Source organism: Neoarius graeffei, chromosome 28 (assembly GCF_027579695.1).
Source record: "Neoarius graeffei isolate fNeoGra1 chromosome 28, fNeoGra1.pri, whole genome shotgun sequence".
Lineage (NCBI taxonomy): Eukaryota > Metazoa > Chordata > Actinopteri > Siluriformes > Ariidae > Neoarius > Neoarius graeffei.
Genome location: NC_083596.1, coordinates 20,574,875 through 20,600,803, shown reverse-complemented (window position 1 = coordinate 20,600,803; position 25,929 = coordinate 20,574,875). Strand labels below are relative to the sequence as shown.

Sequence of the window (25,929 nt, the reverse complement as noted above, 5' to 3'; positions counted from 1 at the left end):
CCAGCTGACTATGGGCGAAAGGCGGGGTACACCCTGGACAAGTCGCCAGGTCATCACAGGGCTGACACATAGACACAGACAACCATTCACACTCACATTCACACCTACGGTCAATTTAGAGTCACCAGTTAACCTAACCTGCATGTCTTTGGACTGTGGGGGAAACCGGAGCACCCGGAGGAAACCCACGCGGACACGGGGAGAACATGCAAACTCCACACAGAAAGGCCCTTGCCGGCCCCGGGGCTCGAACCCAGGACCTTCTTGCTGTGAGGCGGCAGCGCTAACCACTACACCACCGTGCCGCCCCAAGACCAATATATCCGTCATATAACTCTCCTGATGGTTTGAGGAGATGTAACAGTGCTTCTTAATTCTGTGTGTAGTACTGATAGCCCAAGAGCATTAGCTCAAAATTGAGTCCAACCCGGAACAAATTAGTAACAAGCTGAATTTTTCAGAATATGTTCAGAATACCCTTAGGAATAACATACTAAAAGTCCCCGGGAATCCACCTTGTGCTCTCTGAGAAATTCAAGATGGCGTCCAAAATGGCCGCCGATTGGAGATTTTTCAATATCTCAGGGATAAAACATAATATAAATGCAATTAAAATGTTCAATTATATGTTCTCTCATACAAGCAATGCAAATTCACCATTGTCACACTGTTAAAATTAAAATTAACCAAGATTACAAGGTCATTAATGTGGAAATTACATGGAATTTGATGGTTGACATGATTGACAGATTAGCTTAGTAGGCTACCTACATACATGAACATAATGTAAGACAACAATTAGACATCAATTTCCTTAATATTTAGTGCATCTTTAAGCTTTGATAAAATATTAAAGGGAAATTAAATTTGAGAACTCTATCTTCTAAAACTACAATGGCAAGCTGTTTCAGTACACTTCTTCAACATTCCGGCGACTTTCATGACAAAAAGGTCTGCCTCAATAAAAGCTCTTGCTTATAAACAATGAGTAGACTTAAGCACTTCTCAGTGCCTCATTTGTAATGCTTGGACCTTTGTTGTACCATCAGTGAAGCAGGGAATTTATTCAAGCTTGTTTAAGGGTGGAAAAAAATTAATCTTTGAGTTTCTAGCGCCAGTCTTTACTACTAGCAATGCCAGTGTGTTCGGACAAAAAATGACAAAACTCAGCATGACCTTTTAAAAATGACTGAACTCAGCATGACCTTTTAACATGCCATTTTTCATTTTACACCACCAATTTACTTTAATTAATATTAATGAAAATAAGTGCTCCAACCCCTAGTAATTGTGTTTGTTGTTCTGTGAACAGAATAGGATGATACGGAGTGAACGAGTAACCAATGGATCCACACTCTATAATCGGTAGTGTACATTAAATAGCACATGTATAGATTTACAATTATAAGTCTGTAATTATTAGTCCTAAACATTAAGAACTGAAGCCATTTCAAAAACATACGAGATATCTTCATGATAGGCGGCACGGTGGTGTAGTGGTTAGCGCTGTCGCCTCACAGCAAGAAGGTCCTGGGTTCGAGCCCCGGGGCCGGCGAGGGCCTTTCTGTGTGGAGTTTGCATGTTCTCCCCGTGTCCGTGTGGGTTTCCTCCGGGTGCTCCGGTTTCCCCCACAGTCCAAAGACATGCAGGTTAGGTTAACTGGTGACTCTAAATTGACCGTAGGTGTGAGTGTGAATGGTTGTCTGTGTCTATGTGTCAGCCCTGTGATGACCTGGCGACTTGTCCAGGGTGTACCCCGCCTTTCGCCCGTAGTCAGCTGGGATAGGCTCCAGCTTGCCTGCGACCCTGTAGAAGGATAAAGCGGCTAGAGATAATGAGATGAGATGAGATCTTCATGATACCATAACGATTATTTTGTCATAACAGTCATTGTTATTTCTTCTTGGATGTGAATTTATAGGCCAGGGCATTTCAAGATTGATACTTGATTCAAGGATCGGACTGGATGAAACCTACACACATTCATAGTACTGTGCACATTCATAAATGTGAACTGGTGAAGTGCCAAAAATATGACAATCTAACCAGACATGGCAAGCAAACACATTATACACAAATATACTGTTATAATAATGTGTACATTGTTATTATATAATGTTAATACACAATGTAATTAATACACACATGTTGGAATTTACTCTCCTACCCTACAAAACATATATTCTGACCTTTTAATTGCATTAATATTTTGTTTTGGGCCTGAGATATGGGCAGATCTCCATTTGGCGGCCATTTTGGACGCCATCTTGAATTTCTCAGAGAGCACAAGGGGGATTTCCGGGGACTTTTAGTATGTTATTCCTAAAGGTATTCTGAACATATTCTGAAATTTTCAGCTTGTTACTAATTTGTTCCGTGTATAACCCTATTACTCCTGGGCTATGACATGTCTTTAAGAGCTCGGCCACACACTCCAGTCACTTCTATAACCATCATAGGCTGGTGCTGCTTTTCAGGAGTGCGCAATAGGTTGCTACAATGGAGTACACCTGCTAACGTTAAGCACTCACCTGTTAAAGTTTAAGGAAAGTTCAAGCAGCAAAAACAGGCGCCCACTTAGTTTGGTGGAACGAGCTAAGGAACTGGCGAAGAAGGAAGCATCTGAGGCATTTCCATGGGGGCCTCTTTCCTTCACAAAATTCCGTTCTGCGTTTCTCTTTCTCTTGTTTCACTGCTTGTCTGAGGGCTCCCTATAGTCCTCTCTGTCCTCATAGAGAGAACAGTCAATGTCCACTTAAGCACCTGAATAAATCCAGCATTACACAGAAGGTATTCAGGGTGTTGTTTTCAAAGACTACTGCGCTATATGTAGGGTATTGAAAAAAAAAATACCCTGAAACAAACCTGCCTTTGTATGTCCCCCTGCTCAATCACAGAACAGTGAAAGCCTATATTTGGTGGAAGGGAGTACTGAGACCTGAGCATGGCATTAGGAGGGAGATTTGATATGTTCGGTTTGTGAGGATCTTGGGGACATGGCGGTATTATTAAACTAAAGCACCTTCACTTGCTTGGCTGTCAGCACTCTATTTATAGGCTTGCAATGTCTGAATGGTCTGTTGAATGTATTTTGGGATTCATCAAATATGGTTTTTTTTTTCAGCATGCAACATATTTAATTATTATACATACAGGACAGGGCGGCACGGTGGTGTAGTGGTTAGCACTGTCGCCTCACAGCAAGAAGGTCCTGGGTTCGAGCCCCGTGGCCGGCGAGGGCCCTTCTGTGCGGAGTTTGCATGTTCTCCCCGTGTCCGCGTGGGTTTCCTCCGGGTGCTCCGGTTTCCCCCACAGTCCAAAGACATGCAGGTTAGGTTAACTGGTGACTCTAAATTGACCGTAGGTGTGAATGTGAGTGTGAATGGTTGTCTGTGTCTATGTGTCAGCTCTGTGATGACCTGGCGACTTGTCCAGGGTGTACCCTGCCTTTCGCCCGTAGTCAGCTGGGATAGGCTCCAGCTTGCCTGCGACCCTGTAGAACAGGATAAAGTGGCTAGAGATAATGAGATGAGATGAGACATACAGGACACTTTTTCCATGGAATAAAAACGTGTGTTCTATTTCCTTCTAGCAGGTTTCATTCATTTGGTTTGACGGTATCTAATATTGTTAGCATGTCGCTTATCAGACGTGTATTACATCACTCTACCCAGTGGAGAATGAGCGTGCAATATTGTTATGATATTGCATGTTGTCAAGACAACACGACGTCACACATTGGACACGTAACACTTCCGCGCTACCGAGCGACTGTGACAATTTGTAAACGAACACGGCCGCCAGGTTTGCTTCGTGAAAAACGAAAGATCTTGAGAGAATTTTGGCTGCCAGGTAACCCCATTGTGTGTAGTTGTTGATGTTGATTTTAAAAGCAACTGAGTAAATTACACAGGGAAAATAATAATATACGGCTTGACTGCATTAGCGTTGGCCTTTGCTAACACTACACCAGCTGGAAGGTAACTGGACTGCTGCATGAACAGCACCAAGTCGCAGGGAAACTAGCACTGGCCTTCGCTAATGCTAATGTGCAATCCTACACTGGCTGGAAGGTAACTGGACTGCCACACTAACAGCACCAAGTCGTGGGTAAGCTAGCGTTCACCTTCGCTAAGACTAGTAATGAATGCTACACTGGCTGGAAGGTGACTGGACTGCCGCATTAACAGCACCGAATCGTGGGTAAGCTAGCATTGGCCTTCGAGAATGCTGATATGAAGAGTGTATAATAATAATAATAATATTGGCTGGCTTTTTTCGTGGTCTGTCAGATATATTCCATTCAGCTAGCATGATATTGAACTCGTCTTCGACTCGTTCAATATCATGCTAGCTGAATGGAATATATCCGATATACCACTCAACACCAGCCAATAATATTTAAATATCTACTTTCACCCCATTTACTCATAAACACAGATAATTCCACTACAAAGGAAGATAGTAGAGATAGTTCTTACCCTCAGAGCCCAGTGCCAGTCCTGCGCGAGATCTTTAGCACTGGATCCCAGGATGTAGCCAAGACCACTAGAGCAAAGACAAGAAAACGTGGTCATGTGAGTAAAGTATTTCTTTTTCAGTGATCATCGGCTGACCAATGGTGTCCAGTATTCGGCCAGAATGGCCTGGCTTAACCCCTTGTTGGCATGTCCAGAGTTTACTGCCGTTACTGAATTAGTAAAATGCTTTATGATGAATAATTCAGCAGTAACCAACAATTCCAAAGGGGTTCAACTGGCCCATAAAAAGACTTAACCCCTGACTATACACCTTTTCTTGGTCCATGCTTGATTTGATGTTGATTATATTACAAAAAGCATTACATTTTCTAATGTGATTAACACACAAAGTCCAAGCCTTGTTGAATTTGACAAATGTAGGGTGTGTAAGTACTCAATAACTTTGAGAAAATGAATACGATTCAAGGTAAAACATAAATATGTGGCAAAGAGATGTTTGTTTCTGTCTCCACGTCCTTTCTCTCTGGTGCGCCTCATTCCTTGTCATTGTTGTCATCCACTTCTCAACTCTGTTCTCCTGCTATCCCCAGATAAGTCACATTAGGTGAAATATTCATGCGCTGGGAGAGCAGACTATTCTCAGGTCAGACGTTAAGCATACTAATGCCGCTGGTAATGGCCCTGCACTGGCGATTACCTCCAGCAATGTGAAAGTCTCGACCATTATTCATTAAAAACAGAGACGGAGAGAAAGAGAAAGGATTCTCATTTCAAACATCAAGACTGTTTTTATGATTAATGTTTCTGCTTGGCACTATCTCCTTAGCACATTCTGTACATTCCGCACTTAAAACCTATCATCTAAATTTTTTCTTTTTCATTCTCTCACTTGTATTTTACGAGTAGGTGCACAGCTTATGTTCCCTTGTATACTTTGTTATTCGTTATAGGCAGCATTATACGATACATGCCACAGAATATCCATTTACTGTACCATTCTAGTCATCTATGTACTTATAATGGACCTTAAAAGAAAACTCCAACATAAAGCACATTTAATATTGATCCTGGTGCTAATGCTGCTGTATTTTTAATTTATTCTCCTTAGAAGTTAGCAGACTCGGCTTGGCTAGTTAGCGATCTAGGAGATGGCAAGAACAATGGCACTGATGGTGGCGTTAGCATGAAATTTGAAGCTTGTTTGAGCAGAGTGCATAGATGAAGAGGTGAGACAACTGGACAGAGAGAGACAAAAAAAACCCACTAAAGCGCTGGTGCATTGCTCTCATTTTGAAGAGGTGAACCGAGCACCAACTGGTGCTGGGCTGAACGTTGAACAGTTGAACGGCTGAACGGCACTGTGGGTAACATAAGTATCTCCTTAATTCGAGAAACATCTCGTTTCTATCAGCTCCATCCTTCTGCATTTTTGATCACAGTGTTTGTGAACTGGAGTTATAATTATCACAACCTCTAAATTCCTCATGAGCAAGGTCTGCTTGAGTGTAATTTCCTCACTCAAGGTGGAACGGAGTCTCCTGATATCTGAAGAATCTATGAGTCATGGCGGTTTAGTCAGAACAAACAAACAAGTCGTTACTTTGTGTCCTGTTTACTCCGGTCATAATTGCTTGGTTATGTTGTGACTACTAAGGAAACTCAAACATGTACTGATGATGATGGTGACTCTTCTGTCCGAACGATTTGGCATATTTGATGCTTTCGGACATTAAAGCGTTTCCTTTTACCTTGTTTTGTTGTTTCATTCGTAAAATATTTCCACAGCGCGTGTAAATCTATCTACCCAAAGTGACTCATTATCTAATTCTTAGTCCCCTGACTTTCATCTACTCCCCAGTGTCCTTGGATGTAGGTGCAGGAAATTCATTCTATTAGCTTCTGAAAGGGCTTTACTCTTTACCAAGAGTGCTCCTTAGAGTTATCATAACCATTAAGATTTATGATTAACCAAGAGGTGCACTTTAATCCATGAGGTCATGTGTTTTAATCGAATCGAGATACCATTGCGAAGATCAAAACAAACGTTCCAATGATGATATACTATGATAAACACTGAAATATATTAGGACAAATGGTTGGACACAGGAGCCAAATATATGTGAGGAACGGTGAATTTGCCTGCTCTCTGAAAGGTCATGCGAGATCAGCCAAAGCCGTTTCAGCACATTTCTCACCTTGCTGAGTCACTAGATAAACAGATATCACTGCTCTTGGAGGATAAAAGGATTTAGATATCATATGCAGACAAACTAAAGCTGAAGAAGAGAATAATGCAGTTTACAAAGATGCAGACATGGGATTCAATGGCTTTGACTTTAAAATGACAAGAGATTAAGATCTGAAATGCAGACAAAGAACAGCAATTCTGTTGTACTTAACATTTGTAATGCATCAGTAAACATAAAAGGTACCCTGTGTCTGAAATCCTTCACTCGTTCACTACTCCCTATATGGGGAATTACTATATAGAGGACTATACACAGTGAGCTCATTGGTAAAATGAAAAAAACGTTTTCGGACACTAGTCCGTCACGCTGGTATTTACGTCATTACTGTCGCACAATTAAAACGTGCCAGATCAGGCAGCTGGTGGGTTTTCAAAATAATAAATACATGCACGTGTTTTTGTGATAAATCCATATTATACTGAGCGTATTTCCCACATTAATCAATACAAAGTGCCTGCATCTTTCAGTTCTTTTAAATCAAGGTTGAATACTTTCTTCTTCGCCGCTGCCTTTTATTAAATCAAATTTGAGATTTTTAATTAGATTTCTTTCAGCGTGATCGCAATGCATGATGGGATATATTGCTTTGGTTAGTGACCATTGGTTGTACACTACTTTTCGTGATGCATTGTGGGATACTTTGAGTGCATTCTATAGGGTGTAAATAATCCTCACTAAGGTTTCGGATGGCGGCACGGTGGTGTAGTGGTTAGCGCTGTCGCCTCACAGCAAGAAGGTCCGGGTTCGAGCCCCGTGGCCGGCGAGGGCCTTTCTGTGTGGAGTTTGCATGTTCTCCCCGTGTCCGCGTGGGTTTCCTCCGGGTGCTCCGGTTTCCCCCACAGTCCAAAGACATGCAGGTTAGGTTAACTGGTGACTCTAAATTGACCGTAGGTGTGAATGTGAGTGTGAATGGTTGTCTGTGTCTATGTGTCAGCCCTGTGATGACCTGGCGACTTGTCCAGGGTGTACCCCGCCTTTCGCCCGTAGTCAGCTGGGATAGGCTCCAGCTTGCCTGCGACCCTGTAGAACAGGATAAAGCGGCTAGAGATGATATGAGGTTTCGGACAAAATGGTGTCCTCACTATATAGTGCCCTATATAGTGAGTAGGGAGTGATTTCGGACACAGGGATAGTATAAGCTGCTAAATATTTTCATGAAAATCTCTACTACAAACATTTCCTCTTCGTTTCACTGTATTCAATTCATTTCAGAAATACTTTATTCATCCCCAAAAGGGCAACTCAAGGCAAGCAGGGAAGGAAACAAAATGCACAGAAATTTCATCTACACACACAAAGACAAGACTAAAATACTGACAATGTAAAAAAATACAATCTTAAAAATGACCCCCCCAAAAAAAAAAAAAAATTACAAGTATGTCACATTAGAAGAGTTGCGTAGTTACTGAATAAGTTTCTGTCGTTACTGAAGAACAAACTGGGAGTTTAAAGGGTCAAAGTATTCAAATGAGCTGCAGCCTGATAGTAAAATAATAATTTTACAGCCAGACCACTCACATTTTTTCCCCCCTCGCCCTGTTTGGGTCAGAACATTCCATCTCGTGAATACTTCCCGTTTTCCCAGGCACATGGCAACAATGCAGGTAAACCTCATTGTGTAAAAATTAATCAGTCTAATATGGCCAACAGACTGAAAAACAGACCATTTCAGAGATTTACTGGTGAGAGAAAAGTTTTCCTTTCCAAGAGGAGAATCCATTTCCTTGCTTGGGATCAAGCTCAAGCCTGAATTCATTTCCTGGAAACGGTCATAATAACCAGGCTGCAGATAAACAATCAGTGCGCCAGACAGGAAGTGAGGCAGGCAGGTTTGTAACCCCAATCTCTGGCCTCTTATTGTTTCTATCGATGAGCGCTTTGTTAGGTCTGAACCTCCAAGACCTCCATAGGGCTTATGTGGCAGTCATTGCATATATCCGGGTCTTTCCTCTTACAGCAATCAATGTTTTATCGATTCTATTAATAGCCATGCTGCAAACACTTCTGTGGCCGGATACTTGAATGGAGGAATGTTCACTGTGTTTCAACTTTTTTTTTTTTTTTAAATTTTGAAACGGTCCAGATGGTGCAAACCACAGGAGTGTTACTCATGTTCTGAATTTTTCCGCATGGCATGTGTACTGTAAATGTTCCATTAGTAGCTATGCTACCTGCATGTTTTCGTAGGTGGGAGGAAACCTGAGAATCTGGAGGAATGCATGCAAAATTCCATCCAGAGAGTAACCAAAGCTCAGGGTTGAATCAGGGACCCTGGAACGTTTGTCGTGTGCCACCCTGTACATCTGAATTTATTCTATCCATATTCACTGGATATGAGCAATCGTGCGCTCTGATTGGCTACTCTACTACTAGGATATCAGCTCATATACCGTGAGTAGAGAAAAACAAAATGGCAGAGTGTGTTGCTGAACTAACCGAGGATGAAATAAAAACTCTACTCAAAAACAAAACCCCATAAATTATCATCAAGTATTTAAAAGTAACAGAAACAGCTAAAAGAATAGTTTTTTTCCCTCCCAGTATCATCTGTTCCACACTCCAGCCCAGTTGGTGGCGGTAATGCACGTTTAGGTTGGTTTGCCAACTGCCAAAAAAAACCCTAAAGAAAAAGAAAATCCCAAAAAATACAAAAAAAAAGCAACAAAATATGGAATAAAAGTATTTGATGGTAAGAACATATGTTTTTTTATTTTTCAAGAATTATTATTATTATAACATTTTTTACAAATTGCTACAGTCATTTTGCCGGTTTGTTTACATTCTAAGCGGAAACGATTTTGTCGGACGTTTTGTACAAAGTATTTATTTATCGAATTTGCAAAATATAAAAATAAAAATGCTCCGTTTCTCAAAATCCAGTGAATGTTGATAGAATAAAACAGTTCTTCCACTCAGTCTCGTCATACATGGCTTACATGGTGCTATGCGCCTCGTCGACTATCAGCTCATGTACGGCTCGATTTCATGGAATAACTGTAAAATGTATTATAATTTGACTTGACCAAATGAAGGATAGACTAACTCTGCAGTGTGTCTGCTTATTAATGCACATCTTATCTCAGTGGCTTTAGGTATGGAACAATCCAATCCCATGAAGTGCACTAAACAATGCGAAGCACTTTATGGAGTTTTCACAAATAAAAAAATAAAGACTACATCATCATCAATATATGGCTTCTTATTCTTCTTAGACTCTTCCCGGTTCGAGCCGAAAAACGAGTGCTTTGGGTTTATTTACCTGAGTGAGTCATCCATGCAAATCGATTTTGCCATGTCAGTCTCTAGCCGCAGGTCCTGCCTATCTTTGTGTCTTGTCAGCCTTGGCAGCGACCGTACAAAAAGATGCTGTGCGCCACTGGGCTTAATTATGTGCATTTGACCTTTGCTGAGCTGAGATAGCGGTGCCGATAAATGTTGCTGTCTAAGCCTGAACCTGGCCATCCTGTCTGCTTTCAAATTGGTCTGGCACAGAACAAAACTCTCATAAGAATGAAAGAAGAATGTCAAAAGTATCCTGTAAAGGCCATACGGAGTCACAATAATCTTACAGCTAAAAATAGTTTCCCGTTTTTGGGATTTGCAAAGTCTTCTCGAGTATGGTTGCCAATTCAGTCGTAGCTGTAGTTTTCATAGCAGTTCATTACCCTGTATGCATCTTACTGCCTTGCTTGGATTTCCCCCAACTAGGATAGGCTGGGTTTCGCTCAGCAAATTAGTATGTAACAGTCAGTGATGCATGGCACAGTCGCTGCTTTATCTCCAGTTCTTGAATAAACATTGTTGTAAAGTGCCAATGGCGACACAGATGGGCTGTTGTGCTTTGTATCAATACAAAAGCCTGTCAGACCTCATAGACCCCTAGTTTTCTGACTCGGTAGGTTTCTAAATGCATTGAGATGTAAACAAACTCGAGATACTCCAGATGAAGATTACCTTCCTAACGGGATGGCCAGGTAGAAGACCGACAGCATCATGGTCCTCTTGTTGTTGGTGAACAGATCTCCGATAATGGTGGGAGAGATGGAGGAGTAGCTGGACTCTCCGATGCCTACCAGGCCTCTGGACAGCACAAACAACCAATAGTACTGCAAGAACAGACAGGCAATGTGTTAAAAAAAAAAAAAAAGGATGATGCTATAATAAGCAGGAGGATTTAGACAGATCTTACCAGTCAATATTAACTATGAGCCAAGTTGCACCTTTATACATTGATTTACTGTATATAGTATGCCCTACATGTACCATATTGTGCAAAATACAAACTTTGTATAGATTTCTAATTTATGACTTCTACATTATCGAGTCAGTATAAAAACATTTTAGATTTCCAAACGTTCATTTTCCAGCACAAAATTAAATGTAACAGGGAAAAAAAAAGTTTGTATCTGAGCAGCGTATTACATAAGACATCACTTTTCAGATTAAAAAAAGAAAACATAACGAAGGCTGCTGGGTTTCGGTGCAAAATTAAGATGCAAGTGTGACAAAGTGGCCAGAAGAACTGTGCTCAGTAAAACCTACAGCTCATTTCCTTAGAAAACTGCACTCGTTGTACCTGAGACTATATATATATTTTTAAAGCAAAGGGTCGTCTCACACCAAATATTGACTTTGTTTCATTCATTATAGCTTCCTGCTTACTGTTTATTCATCCATCCATCCATCCATTACCTGTAGCCGCTTATCCTGTTCTACAGGGTTGCAGGCAAGCTCGAGCCTATCCCAGCTGACTACGGGCGAGAGGTGGGGTACACCCTGGACAAGTCGCCAGGTTATCGCAGGGATGACACATAGAGACACACAACCACTCACATTCACACCTACAGTCAATTTGGAGTCACCAGTTAACCTAACCGCATGTCTTTGGACTGTGGGGGAAACCGGAGCACCCGGAGGAAACCCATGCAGACACGGGGAGAACATGCAAACTCCACACAGAAAGGCCCTCGCTAGCTGCTGGGCTCGAACCCAGGACCTTCTTGCTGTGAGGCGACAGCGCTAACCACTACACCACTGTGCCACCCGCTTACTGTTTATAGTATTTTTAAATGCTGAAACACTTCATTTCATTATTTTTAAGCCATTTTTGTTCTACAGCATTTCTTTACATGCACCTAAGACTTTTGCACACTATATGCGGTCTCCATTTCCATCCTTTTCATGTCTGAATATTAGATCCCATTCTGTGCCGTTAGTCTTTTTCTCTTTCAAAAAGACTTACTGTATGCTCTCTCCTGCCTAGCTGATCTGCTTATTCAGCAGTATTCCTTCATAAATCTGCCCACTTTTACAGAACTGTACAGCTAGGTGTGGATTTCCCAAGAAGACACAAACCCTCATTGCAGAATTAAACGACGATGACCTTTCACATCATCTTGCTTTAAATTGCCTGCAGGGGAAGTGTTTTTATAACAATAGGCACTGCTCACAATGATCTTGGAGAAGAAGGACATCTGGGTACTGCACTCTGACCCAGGCCTGCTGGTTTAATGATTAGAGGAAAGGAAAGGAAGAGAGACACAACCCTTCTTGTTTGGAAATGCTTGGAAAGGTGGGGTGCAGTTACAGATATTCATGTGGAAACTCTGGTTAAGTGTGTGTGGGTGGTTAGGATATGGATGAGTATACATACACCAGTCAAAAGTTTGGACAAACCTTCAAATTCAATGTTTTGTTTCTTTATTTTTATTAATTAAAAGACACTTCATGTCTTAAAGTAATGATGGATGTCATTTCTCTTTACTTAGTTGAGCGGTTCTTGGCATAATATGGATTACTATAGTTGTCGAATAGGGCTATTTACTGTGTTTTTAATTTGCGCTAGCAGCTCTGGCGCAAATTGTCACTCTCACTCAGGACCTTTCTACTTTCTTCTTATTATTATCCTGACGTTTTTTTAGGACGCTATTTCTCCCTCAGTTTTCAACCAATCATCATCAAACTTTACATGCAGAATACGTCTGGGTTGAATTAAGCTGCTATGACTTTTGGTGCTGATCTGGATCACCGAACCAGAATGATCCATGAAAAACGGGCTTTTTTTCAATCACTTATTTCTCCCCCAGTTTTCAACCAATCATCACCAAACTTCACATGGGTAATATCTCTGGGTTGAATTAAGTTGCTATGACTTTTAATGTGCCTGATTGCATGGTGTGGGAAGGACTTTAGACTTTTAGACTTTAAGAGCTGATCCAGATCATCAGACCGGAATGATCCACGAAAAATGGGCTTTTTTTTCCATCACTTATTTCTCCCTCAGTTTTCAACCAATCATCACCAAACTTCCCACGCAGAATACCTATGGGTTGAATTAAGTTGCTATGACTTTTGGTGCTGATCTGGATCACCGAACCGGAATGATCCATGAAAAACGGACTTTTTTCCCCCTCACTAAGCATCATTCTCTATCTCTTACCATTCCGGATCTATAGGGTATGATGACCAGATGTCCTGGTTTGTAAGAGCTAGCGCAAATCACTGTGACTTTACTCACAGTATCTATCTAGTTATTATTTACTTTTGCTTTTTTTAACACTTTTTTGTTGACTACATAATTCCATATATGTTCCATATGTTATTTCATAGCTGTGATGTCTTCAGTGTTGTTCTACAATGTAGAAAATAGTCACCATACAGAAAAGCCTTTGAATGAGTAGGTGTGTCGTAACTTTTAACTGGTACTGTATATGGATGCGGTGAGCTAAATATACTACTCTTTTCTGTATTAGCACTTGCACCATAATCTCATTTATTTTTAACAATCTCATGAGTCGCCACACCGAACTTATTTCTTCATTTGAGGAAAAGGCATATATAGATTCTATCTTTAGTTCCTTTTCCCCCACATACACACTCATACTGATACTATTTCTCTTTGTTCTCTGTCCTCTCCACACACACACACACACACACATGCAAATTATGCCAATTGCTGTCAGTAAAGCCATTGAGAACAACAGAACGAGCCAAACTACAAACATGGGCACTCAGAACTACAACTCCCAGAGAGCACAGTGCCCCCTGTCACCGGCTTATTGAAATCAGCTGTCGTTCATTTACAAACTCATTAGCCACGCTACTTAAGCCTCTTGTTAGGGTTTTGCTGGGATTCGAACCTGGTTCGTTGGTGTGATAATCCAGCAAACCCCCACTAGGCCACCAGGGGGATGACTCAAATGCAGAGGCGTGAGGCGGAAGTAGAAAAAGAATCAAAAGGTTTATTTAAACTATATACACTATATACAGGGCAAAACAAAAGACAAAAAAAAAACCAAAGAGTATAATCCAAAAGAAAAGCAAAGTGCAAAAATTCAAAAGCTAAGAAGATAAAAAAACACAGTACAAAGGAAACTGGAGATAAACATAACAGCACAAAGACTCCGTGACAAGAGGACTGAACTCAGGGGTATAAATAGACAAACTAATTAAGGACACAGGTGAAGATAATTAGGCAATTAACACAAACACAAGACACAGGAACAGTGGCGGCCTCTAGAGGCCAAAATAAACACGACATGAAAAGGAAATAACAGCGGCCTCTAGAGGCCAAAACAGTCCTAGTCCTAACAGGACCCCCCCCTCTAGGAGCGTCTCCTGACGTTCCCAGGGCGATCCGGATGGGCTGAATGGAAGTCCCGACATAGTTCTTTATCAAGGACATCCCGAGCAGGAACCCAGCAGCGCTCCTCAGGACCATAGCCCTCCCAGTCCACCAGATATTGCAACCCGCCGCGGACCCGGCGGGAGTCAAGCAGGCGATTCACAGTGAACACAGTCTGCCCCTGGAAGATGCGGGGGGGTGGGGGGTTCCTAGGGGCAGGGGCATACGTAGACGTCAGTACAGGCCGTAACAGGGAAACATGGAAAGTGGGGTTGATCCTCAGAGTCCGGGGCAACTGGAGCCGGTAGGAGACAGGGTTCACCCTGCGCACCACCTTGAAGGGGCCAATGTAGCGAGGAGCAAGCTTGCGGTTCTCCACCCGCAGTGGAAGGTCCTTAGTGGACAGCCAAACACGCTGCCCAGGGCGGAAAGCGTGTGCAGGTCTTCTATGGCGGTTGGCCTGAGTCTGGTTGGTTCTGGAGGTCTGTATGAGGGTCTTCCTGACCTTGCTCCAGGTCTTGCGACACCGTCTCACATATTGGTTGACCGAGGGCACCCCCGCGTCCTCCTCCTGGTCCGGGAACAGAGGTGGCTGGAACCCGAATTGGCACTGGAATGGCGACAGCTTGGTGGCCGATGACTGCAGGGTGTTGTGGGCGTACTCCGCCCATGGCAGCCAGGTGCTCCACGATGTCGGGTTATCCATAGCCAGGCCTCGCAGGGTGGTTTCCAGGTCCTGGTTGAGCCTCTCCGTCTGACCATTGGACTGTGGGTGAAACCCAGAGGAGAGGCTGGCAGTGGCTCCGATGACCTTGCAGAACCCGTGCCACACTCGGGAGGAGAACTGGGGCCCTCGGTCTGAGACGATGTCCTGTGGAAGACCAAAGACTCGGAAGACATGATTAAACAAAAGTTTCGCAGTTTCAAGAGCAGAGGGGAGTTTGCACAGTGGTATGAAGCGGCAGGCCTTGGAGAATCTGTCAACTAAGACCAAAATGACCGTGTTACCTTGTGACTCAGGGAGACCCGTGATAAAGTCGACTGCCACGTGGGACCAGGGACGCCGGGGAATGGTCAGAGGATGCAGGAGACCCTGGGGACGCTGTCGTGGGTTCTTGGTTCTGGTGCAAACCTCACAGGACAGGACAAATGACCTTACTTCCTTCTCCATGTTAGGCCACCAGAAGCGTCTTTTCAGGAAGTCCAGGGTCCTCCGAGCTCCCGGGTGGGCGGTGAGAGGGGAAGAGTGACCCCACTGGAGAACCTTGGCCCGGGCTTGATGTGGGACGTACAAGAGGCCTGGTGGCCCCGTCCCAGGACCGGGGTCCTGGCGTTGGGCTCGTCGGACAGCCTCCTCAATACCCCAGCGGACAGGGGCCACAATCCGGGACACAGGGATAATAGGCCCGACTTCATTCTCCCTGTTAGTGGCAGAGAACAGTCTGGACAGTGCGTCAGGTTTGGTGTTCTTGGAGCCGGGGCGGTATGAGAGGGTGAAGTCAAACCGACTGAAAAACAGGGCCCACCTAGCCTGTCGAGGGTTCAGTCTCTTGGCTTGCTGGAGGTACTCCAGGTTCTTGTGGTCAGTCCAAACCAGGAATGGATGTTGTGCTCCCTCCAGCCAGTGCCTCCACTCCTCAAGGGCCAGTTTGACCGCTAGCAGTTCTCGATCCCCCACATCGTACCGGGACTCAGCAGGACTCAGGCGGTGGGAGAAGTAAGCGCAGGGGTGCAGCTTTCCTTCCGAATGTTGAGAGAGCACCGCGCCGACACCACTGTCCGAGGCGTCCACCTCCACGATGAATGGTTGGGAGGTGTCCGGGAGAACCAGAATGGGTGCCGTGCAGAAGCGGTCCTTGAGGTCTTTGAACGCCTTTTCTGCCTGAGGAGACCAGCCATAAGATCCACCTGTCCCTTTGGTGAGGTCTGACATGGGTGCTGCCACAGAACTGAAGTTCCTGATGAACTTGCGGTAGAAGTTAGCGAATCCTAAGAACCGCTGAACCTCCTTAACGGACTTGGGAGTAGGCCAATCCCGGACGGCCAGGGTCTTGGCAGGGTCCATTTGGAGTTGGCCTGTCCGTACAATAAATCCCAGAAAGGAGACCTCGGGAACATGAAATTCGCATTTCTGGGCCTTGGCGAACAGATTGTTCTGTAGCAGCCTCTGGAGAACCTGGCGGACATGGTGGCGGTGCTCCTGCACGGTCTTGGAAAAGATAAGGATGTCGTCGAGGTAGACAAAAACGTATAGGTTAATCATGTCCCTTAAGACGTCGTTGATTAGGGCCTGAAAAACAGCTGGTGCGTTGGTGAGTCCGAAGGGCATCACCTGGTATTCGTAGTGCCCAGACGGGGTGTTAAAGGCAGTCTTCCACTCGTCTCCCTGTCGGATACGGATGAGGTGGTATGCGTTCCGTAGGTCCAACTTGGTGAAGACGGTGGCGCCTTGGAGCAGGTCGAAAGCTGTGGACATCAGCGGAAGGGGATATCGGTTGCGCACAGTGATCTTATTCAGGCCCCTGTAATCAATACATGGTCGGAGCCCCCCATCCTTCTTGCCGACAAAGAAGAAGCCGGCTCCAGCAGGTGAAGTGGAGGGTCGAATAAACCCAGAGACCAGGGCATCTTTGAGGTATTCCTCCATGGCCTTGCGTTCTGGCTGAGAGAGTGAAAACAGTCTGCCACGAGGAGGGGTAGTCCCAGGGAGCAAGTCGATGGCACAGTCGTAGGCCCGGTGCGGAGGAAGAACGGCGGCCCTGCTCTTGCTGAATACCTCCTTGAGATCCCAGTACTCTGTGGGAACTTGAGATAACTCGGTGAGATCAGGGGGCTTGGCAGGAGACACAGGAGAGCTAGAGAGCAGACAAGAGGCATGGCATGCAGGGCCCCATTCCACAACCTGGCTTGTTACCCAGTCTATGCGAGGGTTGTGGCGAGTAAGCCAAGGAAGGCCTAGAATAACTGGGAACTCAGGTGAAGGAATCAGGTGCAGGGATATTTCTTCCTTGTGACCTTGAGACTGGAGGAAAACTGGAGAAGTAACTTGGGTGACTCTTCCATCACCTAACGCTTGGCCATCGAGGGCAGACACAGACAGTGGGACTTCAAGAGGTGCAGTCGGAATATTGATGCTTTGGGCGAAGTGAATATCCATAAAGTTCCCAGCCGCCCCTGAGTCTATCAAAGCTTGACAAGAGTGGACAGACTCACCCCAGGAGATGGAGACCGGGATGTAGATTCCTTGGCCAGGGAGTCCGGGAGAGAGGGTAGGCCCCGTCACAACCCTCCCTCGGCTGGACGGGGCGGTCCTTTTCCCAAGAGTTCGGGACATGATGCTCGGAAGTGACCAGGCTTGCCACAGTAGATGCAGCACTTGTCCCTCCTTCTGCGCTCCCTCTCAGATGCGGAGAGGCGAGTACGACCCACTTGCATGGGTTCTGGACAGTCACTGAAGGAGGTAGACGGTCTCCAGGTAGAGGTAGGGAGGCTGGGGGGGCTCAAGGCTTGGTGGCGTTCTCTCATCCTGTTGTCCAGACGAATAGCATGTGAGATGAGGGTTTCGAGGTCACTTGGGCATCCAATAGAGGCCAGACCGTCCTTGATGGGGTCAGACAGACCATGGTGGAAGGCTGACACCAGGGCAGTCTCGTTCCATCCACTTACTGCTGCGAGTGTTCGGAACGAGATGGCGTAATCTGCGACGCATCCTCCTTGCCGGATGGACATGAGCTTTCGGGCTGCGTCGGTACTGATGTCTGCCTGATCGAAGACCCGAAGCATCTCTTCAGAAAACAGCTGGAAATCAAAGCACTCAGGTCCCTGTCTTTGCCAGATAGCAGTAGCCCAGGCTCGCGCCTTACCAGCTAATAAGGTGATCACAAAGGCAATCTTGCGGCGATCCGTAGTGTAGGTGGTAGGCTGAAGCTCAAAGGTGAGTTGACACTGGGTAAGGAACTCTCGGCACTCACTGTGCTTGCCGTCATACCTCTGTGGTGCAGGAAGGCTGGGTTCGCGAGGTGAAGAAGGCAGCATTGCAGGAGGCACTGGAGCAGGAGTGGGAGCTGGATCAGGAACTGGATCAGGAGCAGGAGATGCAGGCAGAGATGTCAGCTGTGCCAGGGTTTTCCCAATTTGCTGAAGCAGTTCCTCGTGGCGAGCGAGGGCCTCACGTTGGCTGGTGAGCGTACGTCCATGAGCGTCCATGGTCGCTCCGAAGCGTGTCAAAGCTGCCATAATTCCCTGAAGGTTGGCCGGGTAGACAGTTGAAGCAGCCTCTGCTGAGTCGGTCATGACGGAGTCTTTCTGTTAGGGTTTTGCTGGGATTCGAACCTGGTTCGTTGGTGTGATAATCCAGCAAACCCCCACTAGGCCACCAGGGGGATGACTCAAATGCAGAGGCGTGAGGCGGAAGTAGAAAAAGAATCAAAAGGTTTATTTAAACTATATACACTATATACAGGGCAAAACAAAAGACAAAAAAAAAACCAAAGAGTATAATCCAAAAGAAAAGCAAAGTGCAAAAATTCAAAAGCTAAGAAGATAAAAAACACAGTACAAAGGAAACTGGAGATAAACATAACAGCACAAAGACTCCGTGACAAGAGGACTGAACTCAGGGGTATAAATAGACAAACTAATTAAGGACACAGGTGAAGATAATTAGGCAATTAACACAAACACAAGACACAGGAACAGTGGCGGCCTCTAGAGGCCAAAATAAACACGACATGAAAAGGAAATAACAGCGGCCTCTAGAGGCCAAAACAGTCCTAGTCCTAACACCTCTCTCTCACACACACACACGTTCAGTGTGAAGTATTGTTCTGTGTTTCTCCAGTCCATGCCAAGCCGTTCAATCTCTACCCGACTAGTATTTCTGACCCTTGCTATCTCTCTTTATTTGCATTACTTGTCTTGCCTCTATTGCCCTGTTTGCCGATCGACCGACCCTTGCCTGCTTTCTGACTACGCTTCTTGTCTTGCGATTTAGCTTTGTTTCCAGTTTGCTCCCCACTCTCCCCTGCACATACATCCGTAAGTGCCTGCATTCTGACAATTGCAGGATGCCCAGCCAAATTTAACAGCACTACAGGTAACAAATGTTGCAAATACAGGATTTCTCTTAATGATTTTCACACAGGGCAGCACGGTGGTGTAGTGGTTAGCGCTGTCGCCTCACAGCAAGAAGGTCCTGGGTTCGAGCCCCGTGGCCGGCGAGGGCCTTTCTGTGTGGAGTTTGCATGTTCTCCCCGTGTCCGCGTGGGTTTCCTCCGGGTGCTCCGGTTTCCCCCACGGTCCAAAGACATGCAGGTTAGGTTAACTGGTGACTCTAAATTGACCGTAGGTGTGAATGTGAGTGTGAATGGTTGTCTGTGTCTATGTGTCAGCCCTGTGATGACCTGGCGACTTGTCCAGGGTGTACCCCGCCTTTCGCCCGTAGTCAGATGGGATAGGCTCCAGCTTGCCTGCGACCCTGTAGAACAGGATAAAGCGGCTAGAGATAATGAGATGAGAGATGAGATTTTCACACAATCGAACCCTGCACTCTCGGATGTATGATGTCTCTTGGGTTGATTTCATGAAGCTGAAGACAGCTGCTAGTTCCTGAAGAAGAAAGCAAACCTTTAATTGATGAAATCACCTTTAATTTCTCTAGAGGTGGCTATAAAACTGGATTATTTGTGAGTGAACTTCCAAATTTGTTTAGTTTCGTCACTGCTAATCCGAGCCACGAGCACGACTGGACCCTGAGACGGTCGATGGCAGTTCTTAGTAATGGAGTAATGGTATTCATGTGGTCGTGCATGAGCAATAATGATTTTTTTTTCTCATCTCTTATGAAGGTTGTCCAGCTTTGTCTCCTCACCCCATGTTCCAGTCTTTATCCTTTGTTTTTTATCCATCCCTTGCACCATCTGACAGCCTTCAATATACCAGTGCAGAGAAAAAGGGTGGGGTTACTACTGTGTTTTTATTGTCATGTGTTATGTAATTCCCAGCAGGTATAGGGAATTACTCTGGAGTACGTGACCAGAAAGACAGATGCAACTGATAGTAAAGCTGGGCAATCCTCCTTCATACACACTCATGTCCTGCTGTACTGAACTGGTTCTTATAGCAGCTGCTGTACTGGAACAGAAAGTGTGTGTGTGTGTGTAGGAGCAGAAAGCTGCATTGCAGAGAGTGAAGGATGGAGGAGTGAAGGAGGAGGGGAGAATTGGCGATGTGGGGTTGAGACAAATATTAAACAGCAACACACGTGGAGGGTGGATAGATGTGATCATGCAAATAGGTGCATACATACTAGGGTTGTAGATTTCCTTTTAAATTATTTCATTTAAATGTTTTTAAATTGTAAGGAGTTTAATACTGATGCGGATGGAACGGACGGTATGTTAGCAGCAGCGCTACACTGTGTTGTTATGCTATGGGCTAATTAACAGTTATTCCACGAAAGCGGAGTTGTACATGAGCTGATAAGCCATGTACAACGAGATTGAGTCATATTCACTGGATTTTGAGGAGCAGAGCATTTTTATTTTTTGCAAATTCGATAAATAAAAACTTCTGACAATCATTTCCGCTTAGAATGTAAACAAACCGGTGAAACGACAGTAGCAATTTGTGAAAAATGCAATAATTATTCTTGGGGGGAAAAAATAATTTTTATTCCAAGTTTTCTTCCTTTTTTTGTGGTTTTGTTTTCAAGTAGTTTTTATTTCATCCTTGGTTGGTTGACCAACATGCTCTGCCATTTTGTTTTTCTCTATTCACGATATATAAGCTGATATCCTAGTTGTAGAATAGCCAATCAATTAGAGCACCCAGTTGCTCATATCCAGTGACTGTCCATAGAATAATTTCTCATCTCATCTCATTATCTCTAGCCGCTTTATCCTTCTACAGGGTCGCAGGCAAGCTGGAGCCTATCCCAGCTGACTATGGGCGAAAGGCGGGGTACACCCTGGACAAGTCGCCAGGTCATCACAGGGCTGACACATAGACACAGACAACCATTCACACTCACATTCACACCTACGCTCAATTTAGAGTCACCAGTTAACCTAACCTGCATGTCTTTGGACTGTGGGGGAAACCGGAGCACCCGGAGGAAACCCACGCGGACAACATGCAAACTCCGCACAGAAAGGCCCTCGCCGGCCCCGGGGCTCGAACCCAGGACCTTCTTGCTGTGAGGCGACAGCGCTAACCACTACACCACCGTGCCGCCCCAGAATAATTTTTCTGAGTCAAAATTATAAAGGTGTGTTGTTTTTTTTAAGCCACAATGTTTTTGTTCCAGATATTTAGGAATCCACATCCAAATTTATCTTCAACTGATCTCTTATAATATGAACGTGAAAAGCAAGCTATATGGTATTTAACCTATGCATGCTCACTACAAAGGGTATAACATAATGATGTAGTAGAATAATGCACTATACAGCCTTTAAAGTGGCATTTAAGAATCAGAGAGAGGGACGCTAATATTCTAAACATCAGAAAACTGAAACTAAGATGTGAAAATGATATACTTTTATTTAGACCCCTTTCCTACATGTACCAACGAAAAATCCAATGTAGGATCCTAAACAGAGTTTTGCCTTTGAATATAAGAATATGAAAATCCTTTCAACTCGTTCAGCTGAGAAAGCAGATAATTATGCACAAACTATTCAAGCAAACTTTTTTTTCTCTTCCCTGCGTCACCACTATGACACTTTGCACTTTGTTTTTATTTATATGCAAAGGTTATGAGTCAAATCAGGTTAATCGTATATTGTGGCTTTTGAGGAACAAGACAGTTCTGGTTTTATTTTCGTTCAGGATGTGTAAACGGCTGAGCTGCATTCTTATTCCTGAAAATTGCATACATAAACATGACTTTCGAAACGTTCTACATGAACACCCACAAATCAGCAACCCAGCTGCAGATGTAGTCTTTTGTTAAAAAGAGAGATTATGATAATGTAGCTCGGGAAAAAAAGAGGAACGCTGCTGTCTAAGTTCAGTGTAATCACCCAAAAATGCTAGTTTTAATTAATCCAAAAGAATCTCATCTTGAGATGAGCTTGTAGAGTTTTATCGATTGGGCTCAGCTGATCTTCTCGGGTATGAGCAGTCTTGATGCAAGTTTGTGGGAGTTTTAGAGATGAGCTCATCAGCTGTAGGGCAGAAGGTCGGTGTATGGTAATAAATAGCTATGTGAAAGATACTCACTTACTTACTAAAGGCAGGAAGAGCCAGGAGGGAGGACTATCATGTTATGTTTATATAACCTTTTATATTTGCACTAATTTTATTGCAAGTGAAAAGTGTTTTTAATTCAAGGAATGAAATTTACAGTACCAGTCAAAAGTTTGTACACACCAACAAATTCAATGTTTTTTCTTTATTTTTATGAATTAAAAGCCACTTCATGTCAGAGTAATGATGGATGTCGTTTCTCTTTACTTAGCTGAGCGATTCTTGATGTAATATGGATTACTGCAGTTGTGGCGTTGAATAGGGCTGTTTACTGTGTTTTTATTATTTACTATGTACTGTTTGATCTCAAACTCATTAAGAAGGCAAGAAATTGCACTAATTAACTTTTGACGAGGCAGACTTTTTTTTTTTTAAATTGAAAAGCATTCCAGGTGCCTCCCTCATGAAGCTGGTTAAGATAATGCCAATAGTGTGCAAAGCGTCATCAAGGCAAACGCTGGCTACTTTGAAGCGTCTAAAATATGAAATCTCGTCTCGTTATCTCTAGCCGCTTTATCCTGTTCTACAGGGTCGCAGGCAAGCTGGAGCCTATCCCAGCTGACTACGGGCGAAAGGCGGGGTACACCCTGGACAAGTCGCCAGGTCATCACAGGGCTGACATATAGGCCAAGTTTACATTAGACCGTATCTGTCTCGTTTTCTTCGCGGATGCACTGTCCGTTTACATTAAACCGCCTGGAAATGCCGGGAAACGGGAATCCGCCAGCGTCCACGTATTCAATCCAGATCGTGTCTGATCCGGTGCTGTGTAAACATTGAGAATACGCGGATACGCTGTGCTGAGCTCTAGCTGGCGTCGTCATTGGACAACGTCACTGTGACATCCACCTTCCTGATTCGCTGGCGTTGGTCATGTGACGCGACTGCTGAAAAACGGCGCGGACTTCCGCCTTGTATCACCTTTCATTAAAGAGTATAAAAGTATGAAAATACTGCAAATACTGATGCAAATACTGCCCATTGTGTAGTTATGATTGTCTTTAGGCTTGCCATTCTTCCACTTGCAAATGGTAAGTGATATGCGCTGGGATCACACACACAGCGGCTCAGTCCCGAATCACAGCTTGTGCACTTCACTCGCGCGCTCTGTGAGCTGCGCAGGGCCGGAGTGCGCACCCTCCAGAGGGCACTCGCTGTTCAGGGTGGAGTGATTTGGAGCGCAGGATGCCTGCGGAGCCGAGCGTATCCGTGTATTGGTGTTGCTGTGTGCACGCAAATCGTGTATTGGTGTTGCTGTGTGCACACTAATCATTTTAAAAACGTTAATCTGATGATCCGCTGATACGGTCTAATGTAAACATGGGCATAGACACAGACAACCATTCACATTCACACCTACGGTCAATTTAGAGTCGCCAGTTAACCTAACCTGCATGTCTTTGGACTGTGGGGGAAACCGGAGCACCCGGAGGAAACCCACGCGGACACGGGGAGAACATGCAAACTCCACACAGAAAGGCCTTCACCGGCCATGGGGCTCAAACCTGGACCTTCTTGCTGTGAGGCGACAGCGCTAACCACTACACCACCGTGCCGCCCTTAAAATATGAAATATTTGTGGTTTTTTAACACTTTTTTTGTTTACCACAATTCCATATGTTCCAGGTGTTATTTCATAGTTTTGACATCTTCAGTATTGTTCTACACTGCAGAAAATAGTCAAAATACAGAAAAACCTATGAATGAGTAGAGGTGTACAAACCACAACGAAGCGGATTCTTTTCCAATAACAAGCCCTGCCATGCCACAGCAATTTTTCCTGCCAATTACTTTCTTTAAATTTATTAATCAATGACATTGTACCTTTATCCATTTACAGTTACATTTAATGTTGTGGAACATCGGCAAAATAATCTATTTCCTCTTATCTACCGAATAACAGCTATAACGAGTCAGTCCCTCATCCCTCAGTCATTTTTTTCCTCGATATTGACACACACACACACACAAATGCAGCTTAGCATGTTAGAGAGAAACCAGAAAATGGTCTGAAAGTCAATTTTCAATGTCAAATATCAAAATTTGCCCTGTACACACCCTCATTCTGGGCCACGCTAAACATTCCTGTCATTTTGTTGCCTCTCTCTTAATTAGCAGTCACTCTAAATGACTGTCTCATGCCCTCTCGGGAGACTGGGTCTCTCTCACATACACACACACACAGCTCACAAAGCATGTTAATGTGTGCTGTCGATCCTGAATCTTAAATCCTGTCCGAGTTTGACTGAAGGGGTTGGTAATAAATCCCACCTAAACTGTGATACTGAAACAAGTGCTTTTGTAAAGAAAGGGACTACGGAACGCAAACGGTCACATATTTAACTTGAACTAAAAGCTCAGCCATATCATGATGTGATCTACCCAGGTGGCCACATTAAGTGGCTGCCAGCTGAGATATAGATTAAACCTGTGGGATGGAGGGAATATAACACTACTTAAAAAAATTTACCATGGGTCATTAAGTGATAGACTGCGGTCTGGATGCAACCCAGCAAAGTATTTCATTAGACCGAACCTAGTACTGTAATAGAACTGATAAATATGAAAAAAATTACTATAGATTTTGAAACATTTGAGCTTCTGTAGCAGCGACTCGCATGCATTTTGTAACTTATTTAGCTGAAGGCAGCTCATCAGTCCAGAGACAAGCTACAGGGCTATAGACAATATCTCAGATTTTCAAATATTTTTCATTTTAGATACCGTCTCTGGTCTGAACAGTGAACTGACAACATGGCTTGTTTTAAATAAAAGTTGATGGCAAAAAAAAAAAACAATGTTTAAGTGCGACTGGACAGAGACGTAAACATTTCAAGCTAGTGCTATTCAAAAGTGGTAACATGAAGCACCTCTAGGAAAGAGGGATAAAAGATGGCAAAAAGACCTGGGAGTTTTTTAAAAGGTTAAAGGAGAACTGAAGGCAATTTTTTTTATCATCAAAATTCTATTTCTCATTTTATTAAATATCGGAATGCATTTTTGATAGCTATTTTGTCACTGCTATAGCAAGTTATGAGTGTTTGAAATATGCTCTGTAATATAATCAGTCCATGTGACAAAGCAATGGGCGTAAACGAGATTTGTTGAGACCTGTGCGAGACATCGTAGGACGGAAGTAAAACGTACAGCGGAAATCAAAAGTGACCAACATCTGCCAACGTTGTCAAAAGATGTGCGCGCCCTCTTTCGAATGCTGACGTAATCAAGCCGGAAGTTTTTTGTTTGTTTTGATAGCAGTCAGGAAAGTTTGAAAAACAGTAGGCAGTAATCGTCATTTAAACTCGTTTTTGTGCAATATTTCGTT

General features: G+C 44.0%; 1 protein-coding gene across 1 annotated transcript in view; it reads right to left on the bottom strand.

Moving 5' to 3' along the window:
* Window positions 1-25,929, bottom strand: part of spns2 (SPNS lysolipid transporter 2, sphingosine-1-phosphate) — a 125,721-nt gene that overhangs the window by 24,510 nt on the left and 75,282 nt on the right. The window contains exons 4-5 of the mRNA XM_060912930.1: window positions 10,685-10,836; window positions 4,482-4,548 (exon numbers count right to left, since the gene is read on the bottom strand). Coding sequence (XP_060768913.1) covers window positions 4,482-4,548; window positions 10,685-10,836 — 219 coding nt within the window. The remainder of the gene's footprint in view (window positions 1-4,481; window positions 4,549-10,684; window positions 10,837-25,929) is intronic.